Below are 19,230 nucleotides of genomic sequence, written 5' to 3'. Positions count from 1 at the left end.
GAGAGGTGATGTCACCATCCCATCTCAGGATTGCAGGATGGTGATTGGTGGTGTATTATCACACCACCGATCACCATCCTGTTCCGGGTTATCGGGTCACCAGAGACCCAAATAACCCGGAAACGCAGCAAACCGCAGGTCTGAATTGACCTGCGGTTTGCCGCGATCGCCGATAGGGGGGGGGGGGGTAGGGGCACAGGCCCCCCCCGCGCATTGTCCCAGGGTGCCTGCTGATTGATTTCAGCAGGCACCCAGTTCCGATCACAGCCCGATACATCATGTGTCCTTAAAGGGGTTATCCCATCTTAGACAATGGGGGCATATCGCTAGGATATGCCTCCATTGTCTGATGAGTGCGGGTCCCACCTCCGGGACCCGCACCTACTACAAGGAGAACGAAGCTGAGAAACTTGGAGGGCGCACTGCGCATGCGCAGCCACCCTCCATTCATTTCTATTAAGCCGCTGGCTCGGCTATTTCCGTCGGCCCCATAGAAATGAATGGGAGAGGCGGGGAGCTGCGCCTGGTGGTGGACGGACCCTGGAAAACCCGGGGTCCTCCAGCCACAACTCTCCCCGGCTCCGTTCTCCTTGTAGGTGCAGGTCCCAGAAGTGGGACCCGCACCTATCAGACAATGGGGGCATATCGCTAGATGGGATAACCTCTTTAAGTACCAGGACATCATGACGTACCGGTACGTCATATGTCCCTAACAGGTTAATCAAGAGGCTAAGTAAATACACACTACCTATCGAATGTACGGTGGCTTTGTTTCACTCATGTGGTGGGGGCACCAACTCCACGGCGGGGAGGGCCACTCACCCACCACCGGTAGCACACACCTTTATTATGGCAGCAAAAAAATGCATACTAACAGATTGGCTACTCCCACAGATCCAGGGCTGTGGAGTCGGAGTCGAGGAGTCGGGGGAAATTTTGGGTACCTGGAGTCGGAGTCGGCAAACAATGCACCGACTCCGACTCCTACTAAATTTAGATTGGAATTTTAAAAAAAAGTTTAAATGTCCCAATTCACAAAAAGTTATAATTAATGACTTCTCTACTGAATAAAGACCAATGCATGCAGTGCCTCACGTAACCGCAAAACGAACACGTTAAGTGACCGTGAAGAAGCATGCTTTTCATGTGCTTCACTATATGGCACGCAACGCACAATTAGGAGCTGCAATACTTATACTTTCCATAGTGTTGTGTTCTGCTTTTACAGGGAACGCAGCGTCCATGTGTAACCTAGCCTCTCACTGATAAGGGATTAAATAAATATGTTTTTTGCAGGACTAGAGAGTGAGACACTTGTATAAGTGAAGGGAATGGAGGGCCAATAGTTCAAGACTGAAGCTGTAAACTATTGGAAAAACTGCTGTCATTCAGCTAAGGCTATAAAAACTTGTAAACTCTGATTGTTAGCTTAAACTTTAAACATGACTATGGGATTCTCCTAGGAAAATCATGTTTTAGAATAAATGCCCCTTCCTGGATCCTCCCACTGCCCTATCTTCAGCAGAAGATCAGCACACAAAGGAGAAAGCAGCTTCCCAGTCAGTAGTCCTGTGGTAGGTTGCGTTTCTTTCCCTCAAGGAATGTATAAAATACATTTGCATATTAATACCGGGGAGTCGGAAGTACATAAAACTGAGGAGTCGGAACATTTATCTACCGACTCCACAGCCCTGCACAGATCCCAAACATCAATCAGGTCATTTCAACCACAAAAAAAATCCTGTGGATAGAACAGTTGATAGCTTCCAAAGATAAAGAGAACCTGACAAAAAGTTTTTTTAAGAAATGGAAGTCCTTTATTATATGTTGCTGTGATGACAAGGAAAGAGAAGAGGTGGTCAACCCCTTTAGATATACTAGGTGGTACTTACTGGAGGAGATCAAAAGGAAGTCTAGGGAAATTAAGAGAAGATAATCCCTAAAGTGCAGACAATACCTAAAACGCTACCAGAACCAGAGTGTTTGGGTATATGTTGTCGTCTTTTTCTTTCCTTAAATTGATTAAAACTCAGAGGACATTATATTATTTTGTTCTGTTATATTATTGCATCTATGTATTACGGTGTTTTGTGCCTTTACATAATTGATGTTGCGTCACACGAAGCTTTGACTGTCAGTTAACATACTCAAGCACATAACCTGCTACTATTGTTTTGTATGACCAACATGTAAAACTTTAAATAAAATATTTTTGAGAAAAAATACAACTATCAATCAGTTTCAGGGGGAAGGGAAAGCCAGAAGCTCATGAATATCAGGCATGCGATAGAGCTGTTAGAACCTGGCAGCATAAAACTGATGACAAATTCCCTTTAAACATCTTCAATGACTCATTAGCAAGGCACATGACCTGAATGACAGGGCCAGCTACTACCTTCCAGGTGATGTAACTGCTGAACACCTCACAGGAGTCACATGAGTCCATGAGCCACAGTAAAATCTGCAAATATAATTACCCCATATTTTTTTTATCTACAAGACCCGGAAATATGGACGGAGTCGTAACAAAACCACAACCTTATACAAACTACATGACAAAATAACGTGGTCTTAAGAGGCAGGAAATACTCAACCCTATATGCGTTGTGCATCTATACCCGGGGGAGCAAATCCTGCACATGTGGTCCATTGCTAATGGCGATCCCCAGCAAAAAATACTTGCAATGGAGGATGCCAGCAGCAGACCACAAGGAGATCCTACACCAGAGTGCAAAATGTGTGGATGTAATTGACTATATGAATAAAAACTGACTAAATCTGACTAAACCCTCACACTGGTGTTAAAATGAGACTTTAGCCAATATATCCTTATATTGAGGACATACCAGTCAAGGTGTCTGAAGTGGCACGGGACCCAACGCTAACCTAGGTGCACCTGTGAGGCCTGCGTCATATTAGTCAGCCTTGGGTGGGACTCACAGCCTCCTACCTCCTCCCATTGTATGTGTGGTTTCACACTGGAGGCAACTGGGAGCTGTTTGCTGTGAGTCGGACCTTACGCTCCCGTAATTCGCTCACTGGCCCCTGGTACTGCCCATACGGCACAGGTAGGTTAGCGTTAGGTCCCGTGCCGCTTGAGATTCCTTGACGGGGTGCACGGGCTCCGATATGTCCTTAATATAAGGATATATTGGCTAAAGGCTCATTTTAACATCAGTGTGAGGGTTTAGTCAGATTTGGTTGATTGCATCCACCACCGTAGTGCACCTATTCTTGTAAATGTTTAGACTACAACCTTTTGTAAGGGTGGATTCCCAACAGGCTTTTAGTGAAACTGCAACTCCCAGCACGCACTGACTGCAGCAAACTGTGCAATTTTACCCTCTAAGTTAACTTAATTAGTAGAATGCTATCAGAAATAGTCATGTGACATAAGTAACCTTCAAAACCAATGATGTGACTGTAACAAAAAAGTTCTATGTAGTGAGACGCTTATGGGACTTCATAAACGGCAATCCTTGAGCAGCCCAGGTTCCTATAGTCTGAAAATTTTAAATGTAGTCATCCCCCTCAATGATGAACACTTTTATTAGACAAAACTTAAATCGATAATCATTATAACAAATCATTGAAATTATAAACCTTGGAACACGTCAGAACCATATGACTGATGAATACAAGGTTGACCAAGATTGTCAATGAATTCAGGTGGCTGCTAATCTGACCCCTCATGTAAAAATCTCGAGGGGAGGGAGAAATTGTCCTAGGCAGGGACCATCTGTTCACAATTAAAGGGGTTCTACTTTAAAGGTTCGTCTACACGGCGACCTTGGTTGCACGATAACGGTCATGCTCAAGGTTTGTGGTGTAGCGGTGCTAGCATAGAAATTAATGGGATCACAGAGCAACTCGCAGGTGTGCAGTGACCGTGACCCCAGAATTGCAAAAAATAAGCCTCACATGCATGCTCAGTTCACACAAACTTGAGGAGAGGTGAGAAAGATGCTACAAGACACCCAGCAACAGCTTATCTCCCTGAGAACAAAGGACTGGACATTCTGAAGGTCAACTGCTCAAGCCTTCCCTACCACGATATTTGCCATCGGAGGGCAGTAGGAAGGGTCCCTATTCACGTTAGAAGGTCGATTAGTACTGCTGAAATTGACAGGTGGCAGACATTAATGTGTAGAGCCAGGTTAACTCTTCTGTGCATGGACTTCCTGTCACGTGACCTCATCGCTTATGTACGTTCTTACACAGAAGTCTGTTGAGGCCCCTTTGGAAACCAAAGAGAAGAGCACCATATCCACATTGCAGCAGAAGGGGAAGGAAGAGGATGTACGGTAGCTGGAATTTCCAGCAGCAACCACTAGGTGGATGCCTCGTGGATACATTTTATGCATTAAAATCAATAATTACATCGTATGCAGTGAGCTCCTCCTAGTGGTGGCTGTAGAAAGCCAGGATTTTATCATTTAAAGCGACCCTCCGGTTCAAGAAAAATAGTTTACGTTAAATGGGGAATGAACAGAACTCTTACATGGTGACCTCCTTTTCATCTTTTCAGCTGCAGAGCCATCAATTCCCAGGGTTCTCTTCTGCCATCCAAGATGGCAGCACCGCTTCTTATCTGTTGTATACTTCTTGCTTCTCTTGGATTGGGCAGAACTGCTCATGTGAATAGTGCTGGCCAAGAGCAGGGCTGGAAAAGTCTGAGAAGTGGGTGGCAGAAGAGGAACTCCTAAGAATTAGCAGATCTGCAACTAAGATAAAAAGGAGGGCACCATATAAGTGTTCTGTTCGTTCCCCAGTTAATCAGAATTTTTTTAACGGGAGAGTGCAGGCATTTTGGAGCTGTGTAGCTGGTACTTTGCGATTTTGCTCCTATTCTTTATATTTAAAGAAGCAGCAGTGTAGGGACACAGAGGGAGTGGTATAAAAGGCTTTGGTTCTCCAGACAGGTTTTATTTACAGAGGACGCCTGTTGCCCTGTATGAAAGCGGAGTGAAGATAGAAACACAAGAATAAGAACTCAGCAACAAAAAGGTAATCATATAAAATCAGAACAGTCTTCTTCGTCCGGTTACTACTGCACGGAAGGGAGCAAGGAGCAGCTAATGGCCGGGGACAGAAGATGAACACGCTGACTGCAATCCAGCCATTCTACTGCTCTCAGTATACCAGGCTCTGAGCCATTTCTCTACATCCCCATATATAACAAAGACAAAACCCAGAGTCTGTGTAGTGCAGGGTGTGACTTTTTAGTCCCGTCGCAGATTGTTCAGCCGCTCCTCCAGATCTGCATCAGCATCGGCTAAAGCAGCTGTGGGTTCTCCTTTCTTGGCTCCGGCCACACTGAGGGAACCTCCTGTACTGGGAAGGTCTGCAAGATGGAAAGAATGAGCATAAGGTTCCAAAGGAAATAGCCTGTACTGGTTAATCGTCGTGAGGTACATAGGAGACAGTCAGCAATGACAAATCTCCTTTCCCACATAGAATACATCCCCTTTCACAGGATAGCTGATAAATGTGGAATAATTGCTCGAGTTCCGAGTGCTGAAACCCAAAACAATCAGGAGAACAGTGGTCCCCAAGTCTCCATCAGTCTCCTCGAAGTGAATAGAACAGTAGTCCTGCATGGGCACTACCACTCCATTCACATCCTGTCTCCGGGACCTCTATTCTCATTATTGCTGAGCCTCCCAGGGATCAGACACTGATCACCTATCCTGTAGAAAGGGAATATGTGTTCTTTGTTGGGAAACCCCATTTAAGGGCATCTGTCGGCAGATTTGTACCTATGACACTGGCTGACCTGTTACATGTGCGCTTGGCAGCTGAAGGCATCTGTGTTGGCCCCATGTTCATATGTGCCCGCATTGCTGAGAAAAGTGAAGTTTTAATATAAGCAAATCAGCCTCTAGGAGCAACTGGGGCGTTGCTATTACTCCTAGAGGCTCCACTCTCTCTGCAACTGCTGCAGTCTGCATTTTGATCAATAGGTTGTGGCAATGTAAACATGATCACACCTGGACCTATTAATCTAGGTGCAGAGGTCGCAGCAGTTGTAGAGAGATCAGAGCCTTTAGGAGTATCGGCAACGGCCCGGTTGCTCCTAGAGCAGGGATGGCCAACCTGCGGCTCTCCAGCTGTTGTAAAACTTCAACTCCCAGCATGCCCAGACTGCCTTTAGATTTCAGCCTACAGCAGGGCATGGTGGGAATTGTAGTTTTAGAACAGCTGGAGAGCCACAGGTTGGCCATCCCTGTCCTATATCCCTGTCCATATATTAAAAAAAAAATAAAATGAACAAGGGACCAACACAGATGCCTTCAGCGCACATGTAACAGGTTAGCCAGTTTCATAGGTACAAATCTGCTAAAAGATGCCCTGTAACAATTAGCTGGGGGTCAAGCTGCTGGAACATCACCGGAAAAACTACCAACTCTGCAGGATTTACTGTATATTATATGGTGCACACTGAAATCAATACATTAATGGGTAAATGAGACCGCCCGTGTTTCAATCCTCCCAAATACAGATATGATCACCCTCCCCACGCCAAGGAGAAACCAGGGTCCACAGACGTCCTTTGCTTTAAAACATCCTGTGGAACATCAAAGTGCGCTAATAGTGAAGCACCGCTATTTTGATCTTAATAAAACTGCGCTGTTATACTCACAAGCGCATGCAGGTTACAGGCACATCAAGTGAATTCAAGTCTTTTGTCTTTAATATAAGCTCAAACGATATATCATCCTAGGAAAAAGGTCGCTTCCATAGTAAAATTTTCCTATCGCCCATGACAGCACCACCGGAGAGAGGAGGATCCGCCCCACAGAGACAGGAAACCTGCAGAATAAAACAGGCGGGCATACTCCTCCTCGTCAGTGTGGTTTCCTGTCTCTGATGGGAAGCCTGCAGAGCGACATGCTGGATCCTTCCCTCCGGTGGGTCCCCCACTTACCTGCGATCCTGGATGTTGCAGAGCAGAGGCACATCTGAGCTCCGGAGGGGGCGGCAGTGTGCTGGGAGACGGCGGCATGTGCGCCGGAGGAAGAACGCTGACCACCAGGGGGAGGAAGAGGAGCGGCTCCGGCTGTGAGTAGGCCGTGGAGCGCTCCTAAAGTCACATGACGCCGGCTGTGACGTCATCAGCAGGCGCCTATGAGAGGTGCACGAGTTGTCGGTCCGGCGTCTATTCCGGCTACAGCATGGAGGATGAGAGCCTTCAGAAGCGATCTGAGGATCCCTCAGTTCCTGCACCAGCTAAGCCCAAGAAAGTGGGGGCAAAGAAGAAAAACAAAGAATGTGCGTTATGCAGCAAGGGCTTGCCATCTGAGTGGTAAGGTGGAAGTGTCTGAACATAACTGTTGTTATAGCTTAGACAGAGTGTCACTGGGTAATTACATTTTGACCTGCAAACCTGTGTAATTCATTTCCCAGGGATAAGAAGATGTGCCAGCCCTGTATAGATAGGACAGTGGCGGAAGAGTCTCCCTCATTTTATAAGTGTTTGCAGACGTTGGTGCGCTCTGAGATTGATGCGTCCCAGGTAGCCCAGAAACGGCAGAAACCTAGAACCAGAGCACCTTCCAGAGAACCCCCATCGTCAGAGGAGGGTGAGATCCCTTCTTCAGTATTTGGTCCTTCTGATATCTCGTCACAGGACTCGTCAGAGGAAGAAGAAATGGGGGGGAGACCCTGTTTTCCGGTTGAGGACACCGAGAAACTCCTTAAAGCTATTCGCTCGACTATGGGCATAGAAGAAATTCGGGAACCCCGCTCAGTTCAGGATATTATGTTCGGGGGGTTGGAGTCCAGGCAGCATGGTACCTTTCCAGTGCATAGGAATGTATCAGCTTTGATTAAAGGAGAATGGAAAAAACCCAATAGGAGGGTATTTATTTCCAGGAGTCTCAAGCGTAAATATCCCTTTAAGGAGGAAGATTCTGCATCTTGGGATAAGGCACCTAGGATAGATGTGGCTATATCCAAAGTTTCCAGGAAAACGGCCCTACCATTTGATGACACAGGAATCTTGAAAGACCCGCTGGATAAAAAGGCGGATGCCTTTCTGAAAGGGGCCTGGGAGGCATCTACCTCTTCCTTTAGGCCTAGTATAGCCTCCACTTGCACGGCCCGGTCTCTTATGGTATGGTTGGATGAGCTTGAATCTCAATTAAAAAATAGATGCCCCCGTGAAGAGATATTAGCCTCCCTCCCTACAATTAGGAAGGCAGCAGACTTTCTGGCAGATGCCTCAGCCGACTCAGTTAGATTGGCGGCCAGATCAGCGGCTTTGTCGAATTCTGCACGGAGATCTCTTTGGCTGAAGGGCTGGTCTGGAGACATGTCTTCTAAATCCAAGCTTTGTGGTGTTCCATGTGAAGGGGAATACCTTTTCGGTCCAAGTCTGGACGACCTGCTAGATAAAGCGGCAGACAGGAAGAAAAAGTTTCCGGGGTTTCAAGGATCCTTTTCTAGCAGAAATAGGTTTAGTCGGTCCTTTCGTCCCTTTAGGGGTAGCCAGGAACAGGATAGGAGAACTAGGGAGGACCGATTCAGAGGTCAGAGGAAAAATAGAAATTTTTTCTTTAACCAGTCCTCCGCAGACAAAAGAAAGCCTGAACAACAATGACGCCAGGATTCCGGTTGGGGGCAGGCTGAAGGGCTTCTTAACGGAGTGGAAGAAAATTTCCCTAAGTCCGTGGGTTTTAGATACGGTCAGCCAGGGGTTAAAGTTGGAATTCCTTCAGTCCCCTCCGGCCCGATTCCTTCCAACCATAGTCCCCCCTTCAGTCCTAGGGAAATCAGTGATACAGGCAGAAGTGCTGAATTTAATAGAGAAATCGGTCTTGATCCCAGTATTAAAGGAAGAAGTAGGCAGAGGATTCTACTCCCCACTTTTTTTGGTAAAAAAACCAGACGGGTCTTTCAGGACCATTATAAATCTGAAAAGACTAAATCAGTTCATTCAGCCCAAAAGATTCAAAATGGAAACAATACGATCAACGATCAATCTCCTTTATCCCTTATGCTTTATGGCCGTTCTCGACTTAAAAGACGCATACTACCACGTCCCCATTGCAATAGAACACCAGAGGTTTTTAAGAGTGGCCATCCAGTTGAAGGGTCAACTGGAACATTTCCAATTCCAGGCTCTACCCTTTGGCCTTTCCATGGCCCCAAGGGTGTTTACAAAACTAGTGGCGGAAGTAGCAGCCCACATAAGGGAAAAGAACATTCTCTTTGTCCCTTACCTGGACGACTTCTTGATAGTAGGTCAGACAGAAGAAGCATGCATCTGGGCAGTATCAGAGATCCGGGTTATCCTGAACAGGTTAGGTTGGATAATAAACGAGGAGAAGTCAAGACCCCGTCCATCGAGGAGGCAGACCTTTTTAGGCCTAATACTGGACTCTTCTCTCCAAAAAACCCTTTTACCTACAAGCAAGGTAGTAGTTATCCAGAACAAGATCCAGGATCTATCCCGGAGACCGGTTACTTCAGTAAGAACAGCAATGTCGGTCCTCGGCTCCCTCACATCCTGTATTCCGGGAGTAAGGTGGGCTCAGCTGCACTCCAGAGCCTTACAGTGGGAAGTCCTGTCTGCTTGGAAAGAAAGCCGGTCCTTGAATGCGAAAATGAAGATCTCAGTCCAGACCTTACAGAAACTATCATGGTGGCTGGATACGGAAAATCTCGTCCAGGGGATCCCGTGGAAGACAGGAAGATTGGTGTGCCTGACTACAGATGCAAGCCCGTGGGGGTGGGGTGCCCACATTCAAGGAACCTCCTTCCAGGGTCGTTGGGACCCCCTACAAAAGGTAGAGTCCTCCAACCTGAAAGAATTGATGGCGGTCGGCCTTGCGATGAAGGCCTCCCTTCCGAAGATAAAAGGGAAGGACCTGAGGATCCTTTCAGACAACAGGACTGTAGTCTCCTATTTGAACAGGCAGGGAGGGACAAGATGCAGGGCTCTTATGGAGGAAGCCTATGTCACCCTGAGTCTAGCAGAAGGGAAATGCACCTCGATTTCAGCAGTCCACATCAGAGGGGTAGAGAACAGACAGGCAGATTTTCTGAGCCGCCATACCTTGTCCCAGGGGGAATGGTCCCTAGACCCCATTATTTTCCAGAAGATAGTAGATCTCTGGGGAATTCCCGAAATCGACTTGTTTGCCACGTATTCAAACAAGAAGGTGGCCAGGTTCTATTCCCTAAGCAGAGCGGGATCCCCCTGTGGGATAGACGCCCTGACACAGGATTGGAATTTCCGCCTGGCTTATGCATTTCCCCCTCTTCCCCTGATTCCCCGAGTTTTACGGAAAATCAGGGAAGAGCGGGCCACAGTAATCCTGATTGCGCCCTTCTGGCCCAGGAGGTCCTGGTTCACGGGACTCCGAACCATGTCGATCGCCGATCCCTGGGTGCTTCCGACAGTCCGGGGCCTTCTGAGCCAGGGACCAGTGAGACATCCAGCTGTAGACAGCCTACATTTAACGGCCTGGATTTTGAAAGGTGGTTATTAGAGAAGGAAGGGTTCTCTAATGCCTTGGTTTCTACCCTGCTAAAAAGTAAAAAGGAGGTTACTATAAAGATCTATAGTAGAGTTTGGCACAAATTCTTAAATTTTGCCCAGATCCAGTTAAGGAGCCTACCTAGGGTTGCTCCCTTGCTTTCTATTCTTGAGTTTCTCCAGAAAGGTTTATAGATGGGTCTATCAGTCAGTACCCTGAGAGTTCAGGTCTCTGCCCTGTCGATTCTGTTTAATCAGAACATAGCTAGTAGCCCTTGGGTTGCCAGGTTTTTTAGGGCTGTGGAGAGGTCTTCCCTGGTGGTAGTTCCAAAAGCCCCCCCCTGGAGTCTAGAGGTGGTATTAAAGGCTTTGTCTGGGCCTCCCTTTGAGCCCATTGATTCTATTTCGATTAAGCACCTTACCCTAAAGTTATCTGTTCTGATAGCCTTGACTTCTGCTCGGAGGATTGGGGAGATCCAGGCCATCTCCATCAACCCTCCGTATACCTTGATTTTAGAGGACAAGGTTATCATCCGTCCTGACCCGGCTTTTCTTCCAAAAGTCGCCTCCAAATTCCACCGCTCTCAGGAGATTGTTCTTCCCACTCTCTGTCAAAATCCTTCCTCTGAGGAAGAAGAATCTCTCCACTGTCTGGATGTCAAGAGAGCCCTTTTGGCCTATCTGTCCTCTACTTCTTCCTGGCGGAAATCTTCCTCACTCTTCTTACAGTTTCAAGGGAGAAACAAAGGTTCTGCTGCCTCAAAGAGTTCTATATCTCGGTGGGTCGTGTCAGCCATCTCCTTATCCTACCTTTCATCAGGATTGTCTCCCCCAGGGAGCCTAAGGGCCCACTCAACCAGGGCAGTGGCTGCCTCCTGGGCTGAGAGGTCTTCTGTTCCAATGGAGAAAATTTGTGAGGCAGCAACCTGGTCTTCCCCTTTGACCTTTTTTAGGCACTATAGGTTGGACTTGAACTCTTCTGGTGATCCTTCCTTTGGTAAAGGGGTTCTTCTTTCTACTTCCCACCCTTATGGATTACTCTAGTAAATCTCCGGTGGTGCTGTCATGGGCGATAGGAAAAAATGGTATTACTTACCGGTAATTTGATTTTACAGAGCCCATGACAGCACCCTGGGTTTCCCTCCCTGGTGGTTCTTCTTTATTACACGGGTGTGCAGAAAAAAAAAAAAATATATATAATAAATTTATATAAAAAAAAAAAAAAAAAGGAATATATATATGTTCCCTGTATACAAATTGCATGTCTAACTCATGTGGCGGCCTTCCTCAGATACTTGGAAAACTCACTGACGAGGAGGAGTATGCCCGCCCGTTTTATTCTGCAGGTTTCCTGTCTCTGTGGGGCGGATCCTCCTCTCTCCGGTGGTGCTGTCATGGGCTCTGTAAAATCAAATTACCGGTAAGTAATACCATTTATCATTAATCACTGTATATAAAAGAGGTTTATTGTACTCACAAGCGTCTTTAAAAACAAGTGTTTACAACATAAGTCCCGCATCCTCAAACAGGGACTCGGGCCGTTTGAGGACGCGGGACTCGGGCCGTTTGAGGACGCGGGACTCGGGCCGTTTGAGGACGCGGGACTCGGGCCGTTTGAGGACGCGGGACTCGGGCCGTTTGAGGACGCGGGACTCGGGCCGTTTGAGGACGCGGGACTCGGGCCGTTTGAGGACGCGGGACTCGGGCCGTTTGAGGACGCGGGACTCGGGCCGTTTGAGGACGCGGGACTCGGGCCGTTTGAGGACGCGGGACTCGGGCCGTTTGAGGACGCGGGACTCGGGCCGTTTGAGGACGCGGGACTCGGGCCGTTTGAGGACGCGGGACTCGGGCCGTTTGAGGACGCGGGACTCGGGCCGTTTGAGGACGCGGGACTCGGGCCGTTTGAGGACGCGGGACTCGGGCCGTTTGAGGACGCGGGACTCGGGCCGTTTGAGGACGCGGGACTCGGGCCGTTTGAGGACGCGGGACTCGGGCCGTTTGAGGACGCGGGACTCGGGCCGTTTGAGGACGCGGGACTCGGGCCGTTTGAGGACGCGGGACTCGGGCCGTTTGAGGACGCGGGACTCGGGCCGTAAACGCTTGTTTTTAAAGACGCTTGTGAGTACAATAAACCTCTTTTATATACAGTGATTGATGGTATTTCACTATGGAAGCAACCTTTTTCCTAGGATGATATATCGTTTGAGCTGATATTAAAGACAAAAGGAGACTTGAATTCACTTGATGTGCCTGTAACCTGCATGCACTTGTGAGTATAACAGCGCAGTTTTATTAAGATCAAAATAATGGTGCTTCACTATTAGCGCACTTTGATGTTCCACAGGATGTTTTAAAGCAACGGACGTCTGTGGACCCTGGTTTCTCCTTGGCGTGGTGAGGGTGATCATACCTGTATTTGGGAGGATTGAAACACGCGCGGTCTCATTTACCCATTAACGCTTTGTGTGAATTGAACCCACAACACTTTGGAGACTCGCTGCATATTCCATCGAACTACGGACTGGAAATATTGTTTTTATTACTGAAATCAATACATGGTTACAGCAGGTCCTGGAGAGTAAGAGATGGCCTTTGTTGCAGCTGGCTAACAGTGGAGGGTCTAACTATGAAACACATATGCCCCTTATAGGATATATGGACAGGGGTTGTCCCCAACTTATCACATGAAGAAGACAATGATTACTTATGTAAATCCTTCAGAACACAAATTTTAAAAGTAATGCAAGTAAAGCGCCATGCTGCAAAATCTAATGCCTACAAAGATCATACTGTATCTGCTAGAATGGGTTGGTAGCTGCTGGATGTTGGGGGATTTGCTGCATCAGGTCAATCAACTTAAAGGGTCACGGAGTTCAAATAAAAATGTGATATGTAGAGATATATCAAAAGTTTTGATCAATGGGTTAAGAGTGCTGAGACCCCCCTAATCGCTGGTATATTGTGCTCTTTCTACTCGCTGCAGAGGATAGAACTGAGATGGGTCTATAGACTTCTATTGAGCCTGTCTCCTGCAGCGAGAAGAGAGTGCGATATACGGGCGTTCTTTCTCCTCGTTCTAGTGATCGGTAGGCAGGGGCGGATTGGGAACTTAAAATGGCCCCATGTTGTAGGTAGGTCCAAATTGACAAAAGACGGGACAAAACAAGTAGGCAGGGCCCCTATACCATAGTGCAGCACAGAATACCACCCCAGCGGAATCAAATACCACAGGGCAGCACAAAATACTGCTGCCCCAACCACAATATTCAACTGTATCACAGTTGAGTTCAGGAGATCACCTGTGGTCGTTGATCATTATGTACCTGACCTGCGGCCATCAAAAGAGCTTGAGTGGCCCCCTGGGCATCGACCCACCGGGAAATTTCGCTGTAGGGTCTATGGCCAATCCGACCCTGTCTATAGAGGTTTCTGCACTCAGACTCCCACCAATTAAAACCTTGTGACCTTTTAAGAATGAAAGGACAGTATATGGTGCAACCTGAAATCCCAGAGGATCCCCCCAAGATGTGGTGTCATGTTACACCATAGCACCAGTGAAAACCCCTCAGCTCATAGGTGGGGGTCCAACCCTAAAGAACCCATTCATTTAAAGATCTCACATGACTCTCCCGGCAGAGGCCTTGAGAAAGCGTCACACAAGGCAAAACGGTCGTAGTGCGGCTTGTGGTGCTAATCGTCATGTCTCCCGCATCGTGCACCGATTTCCAATAAATGTTTTACTGCCAGGGCATGGGATCGCGCAGTAAAATAGATGGCACCGCGTGTGCGCGAGACTTCGGAAAGCGAAGCCGAATTAAGGGGCAAGAGGGGGCGTGGTTACCTTGACTTGAAGCTGACATGCAAATTAGCACGGACGGAGGATAAAAGATTGTTTTCTGACCTTATGCAGCATCGGACTGCAGGATGAAAAGTATGATTAGTATCACACTGCGGGCTACCCTGAGGTACTGCTGGCGGGTTTACATGCATTTAGGAGGTGACAGGTTCCCTTTAATTGATCCATTGTAAAAGGATAGATAAAATATATATATTTATATACTCACTGGACAGCTCATCAGTCAGTTTGAGGCCTAATTCATCCAGGACTTGAGAGACCACAGCATCACTGCAGATGGAAGAAGAGAGTCATTCATTACACAGCACTGATGGAACAACAGGGAGCATTTACTATGCCTGCTACACCAAAAAACAGCATTAAAAAAATATATATAAAATAAAAAAAGTTACAAACCGTAGGTTTGCAACTTTTTAAATACCACTGCTGTTAAATTTTGTTGCAATTGGCATTTCTACTCCCTCCTCGCCAGTTTCTGAAAAGAGGGAGTGGAAAGAGCGAGGCCATCAGCCCCAGCAGATTCATCATTATTTACACCAGTTTTCAGTCAAACGATGAATAAAATGGATTTCATTACAGGCACATGGACTGCAGGAGGATGCACTTAATTTATGATGAGGTGTAAGCCTTTTTTTTCTATGGAAGTGGGGGGCGATTTAAACTTTTATATTTATTTTTAATTTAAGTTTTTTTATGTTTTTGGTATTATTTTGAAGCTCATATTTGAGCCTAAAAAGTAAAAAAAAAAGTTTTTAAGTCTGAACAATCGGGGATTTTTTACATCCATTTAATGTTCAAAATTGTGAATATCTTATGTTGGCCTGCCACCAGCTGGCCAAAATAAGAATTGCGGCTTAAATGTCCAGGGTCTCTTCAGCGAGACCTAGTGCATTTAAATCAATTACTGGCATCCTCACTGTCCGCAGCAGATGCCAGTAAGAAGCTGGTTTTTCGCCCTTTAGATGCCGGGTTCTCACTTGATCATAGCATCTAAAGGCTTTAATTACCGCGAATAGCATTACTACCGAGCGGGCGCCATGCTTGCCCATCGCTCCAGCGCTCTACGCCGCTGGTAGGAAAGGGGTTAAAAGGGGTTGTTCTATTACAAACAATTAACCGCACAATAAGGGATAAGTGTCTGATTAGCGGGGGTCCAACTCACAGAGCTGAATGAAGCAGCAGTACGCATGCATGACCACCGCTCAGTTCAAAGATGGGAACACATGACCCCCAACCATCAGACACTTATCCCTCTATCCTGTGGACAAGGGATGATGTTTGTAATGAGACAAAACATCTAAAGACAAGGTCTTAAAGTTGATGGGGTTCCATATTATAAATGCTAAAAAAATGCTAAACTCTGAATGACACCACATTTTAGAACGTGTCTACGTACGTCTCCTCTTCATCGTCTTCGTCACCCATGGCGTCGTCAATGGCATCATTCATCATTTCCTCCTTCATGTCCATAATTTCTGATTGCTTTTCAAATTCCATCATTATCTTCTGGATCTGAGGAAGCTTCAACTACAAGAAAATGCAGGAATAATAAAAGACGGAAGAAGAAATCTCCAAAACTCAGAAAGCGAGAGAAGAGAAATACTGTGGTAAGATGGTAGGAGCCAGTGAGACATTTCTAACCACTCTGGCTCCAACCTAGCTCCAGCTGAACACAAAAACTTTAGAGATGACTGTAGTTAAACCCAATATCCCAGAATCTGAGATATGGGGAGCCACTTAAAAGAATCCTCTGACTATAGACAAGCTTCTGTTGCCCCTGTGATATGGAGTCCATGACTAATAAACTAGCGGCTCTGCTGGGTCAAAAATGCAATATCTGACCATGTAGACCTGCTACTGCCGCAATGTTCCATAAACTGAACCTGTTGTAGTTTGTGCCATAAGTGCAAAAACACTTCATCCCAGACACCAGCCTTTGGCTGTCAAAACATGCTGGGGGCTGTAGTTTTGCAACGGCTGGGATTTCCACCATACACTGTTAAAGGGGTTGTCCGGGTTCAGAGCTGAACCCGGACAGAACTCCATTTTCACCCCGGCAGCCCCCCTGACTTGAGCATCGGAGCAGTTCATGCTCCGCTGCTCTCCTTTGCCCTGCGCTAAATCGCGCAGGGCAAAGGCATTTTTTGGAGATCCAGTGACGTACCAGGGCTCTCCATGGGGCTGCCAGATGGGCGGGATTTAGCGCTGCCCTAGCCAGTAAAACGACTAGGGCAGCGCTAAAGCTTGCCCGTCAGAGCCGGTGACGTCACCGAACACACTGCCGGGCGGAAGTTTCCGCCCGGCAGTGTGTTATTAAAAACAAAAGAGACCTTGCCCTGCGCGATTTAGCGCAGGGCAAGGGAGCACATCGGAACATGAGATGCTCCGATGCTAGCCTCAGGGGGGCTGCCTGGGTGAAAATAAGGGTATGTCCGGGTACAGCTCTGAACCCGGACAGCCACTTTAATCATCACATTTGTAGCCCTGTGCTTCTCAGCAGTGACTCCTAATGACGCTCAGAATGGTAAAGATGAGCTGCTCTGTACCTGTCTGTTCATGGTGGCCATGGCTTTAGTAACCCCTTTCATAGCCTGGGCCATGGAGTTGTTAGACTTTAGGGTCTGGATCTTTAGAGACACGGCCTGGATGTTTGCCTTCATCAGTATGAACTTCTTCACATATCGCCGCGTTCGGACCAAATCCTTAGCCATAATTTTGACAGCATCCTGGAGATGACAAACAGCATCATTAAATTGAGGTACAGCCGGCTGATAATACCTTTTCTCAAAGTGTCAGGTACCCAAGTCTGGAGCTTAGGAGGAGCAGCTGTTAACAGTGTCACATATGGATGTAGAGGGGATCCTGGGGGAAGGAAATCTTCTGGACTTTCTGTCACTCATCTCATCGACAAAGTCAACTTGTACGAAACAGTTGTACACAAGGGATAATAGATGATATTCAACCGCTACACTGGACACCTCACAGCCATGATTCCTGTACCGTAATAACCAGCTTATATACAGGTGCTCTGACGTAAGGCTGCCACACACACCACATATGCCATCTGCTCAGTTACCCACCATTTGCCCCTGTTTGGCCATCTTCTTGATGTCGGCTATGATTTTCTTCTCTTGTTGCTCCAGTTTCTGCTTCTCTCGGTCGAGCTCCCTCATGGCCCGGGTGAGCGCCCGCTGGTTCTGCCTCAGCATCTCCTCTGGGGTCTTCCGGCGGCCAAATAAAAAATCCATCTTTGCTTCTTAGATCTGATAGGAGGAATCACTACAAGGTCACTGCCACTGATAAAACAGTTATTTAACAGATAGCCCCGATGCTTGGCCCCAATGACAACCCTTCCTGTCCTACACTCTGGACGTTCAGCTTTGTCATAGGGACATCTTCCCGATCAAAATCACTGTCTACACTGGTTGACATGATTACTGCCAATAAGAATGTGAATACTGAAAGGAATCCTAACGATGTCCAGGCTACAGCAGAGAACAGGAAGTGTTATCATAGGACACAGAAGGATCAGCCATGTCCTTTCAATATCCTGATCACCTCTGGGAATTAAAGGGTCTACTAAAAGGTGCTCCACATGAAGTTCTCCATACTGGGGACTCAATGGGCTTCCATGATGTACAAGGACTTTCTGATTTGTTTTGATGTACAGTAATGAGATGTCGGTGGTCCTATAGTTGGGCCCCCCACTAACCTCTAGAATGAAGGGCCCCTGAGGACAGTGGACATCTTCTATGCCAAACACAAGAGATGGAGCACTAGCAAAACACACTGATAACATGGAAGGTGCAAGGAGGTCCTGGGTGGTCACCTGTAGGCGTTGTCCGTTGCTAGACAGCAGCTTGAAGGTACTTCGGCATTTGCAGCAGGATCAGGGTTTGCCCAAATTAATTGGCAACTCCATAAAAACAGCAGCAGTGAAATCAAATGTTACACCGAATCAGATGAACCCTCTGAGATGGCCACTGACCAGAGGACTGTCATGTCTGAGCGCAGGTCACACATACATGAGCCCACCACCGATTGTATGGACCAAGGTGTGAAGACTCTGAAGAGGATTTACAGGACAACACAGGAGGGGCACAACAAGTACCAGCATAACCAGGCAAGCAATGTATCAGGACACAGAGGACCCCAAAACACACGACCCCTCCCCTACACTGCCTCTGGGGAGGGGGGGGGGGGTGTCACATATCGGGGACATGATATAAAGCCCCGCCGTCACTCACCTCCTACCGGATCGGACGACTACTCTTCTCTTTCCTCACTCTTCCTGTTTGTCCGGTCTGTGATGTCACCGGTCACAAGCAGCCGTGGGAGCGCCGCTTCGTCACTGCTGGCGTGGTCTCGGTCGGCTAGTTGCGAGGTGAATGGAGAGAAGCAGAGCGAATGACGTTTCAATCTTAAATGGTCTTCGAGAAAATGGCCGCCGCCTTAGAAATGCTCAATGTGGCCAATCGTTCTCTAGTGTTTGGAATGTAGTAATGGTTCCTAGTTGGTTATTAGACCTAAGCGCAGAGGTGTGTGGAAAGTCTCGTGGCAACCAATTAGAAGCCAATTATTATTTTTCAATTTAAGGTTAAATAATGAAACAAAGTATGTGATTGGTTGTTATGGGCAAAAGGTCTGCTTTTCACTTCATCATTTTTGGGTGCTGCCAATCCCATTTGATGTAGTAATCCAGGGTTCCCTTACGTCCTAACCAGTGGCACAGATGGAGTATTCTGCCCCTGTGGACTGGTTAGGACAGATGGAAGTTTTAATGAATTAAACAAACACATACACACACCCTCCCCCCCCCCCCCCCCCCCAATAAAGAGGGGGCGTGACCCCCAGGTTCTTGTGTTTTTTTCTGTCCTTTGGACAGCTAGGA

General features: G+C 47.2%; 1 protein-coding gene across 1 annotated transcript; it reads right to left on the bottom strand.

Moving 5' to 3' along the window:
* Positions 1-3,530: 3,530 nt before the first annotated feature.
* Positions 3,531-18,741, bottom strand: CHMP2A (charged multivesicular body protein 2A). Its single transcript, XM_040430091.1, has 6 exons — positions 18,587-18,741; positions 17,420-17,602; positions 16,886-17,065; positions 15,736-15,866; positions 14,548-14,609; positions 3,531-5,344 (listed from the first exon to the last, which is right to left on the bottom strand). The coding sequence occupies exons 2-6, from the start codon at positions 17,585-17,587 to the stop codon at positions 5,223-5,225; spliced, it is 663 nt and encodes a 220-aa protein (XP_040286025.1). The 5' UTR covers positions 17,588-17,602; positions 18,587-18,741; the 3' UTR covers positions 3,531-5,222.
* Between the last annotated feature and the right edge of the window lie 489 nt (positions 18,742-19,230).

This window comes from Bufo bufo, chromosome 1 (genome assembly GCF_905171765.1).
Source record: "Bufo bufo chromosome 1, aBufBuf1.1, whole genome shotgun sequence".
Lineage (NCBI taxonomy): Eukaryota > Metazoa > Chordata > Amphibia > Anura > Bufonidae > Bufo > Bufo bufo.
The sequence above is the reverse complement of the archived record's forward strand: the minus strand, read 5'-3'. Positions and strand labels throughout refer to the sequence as shown.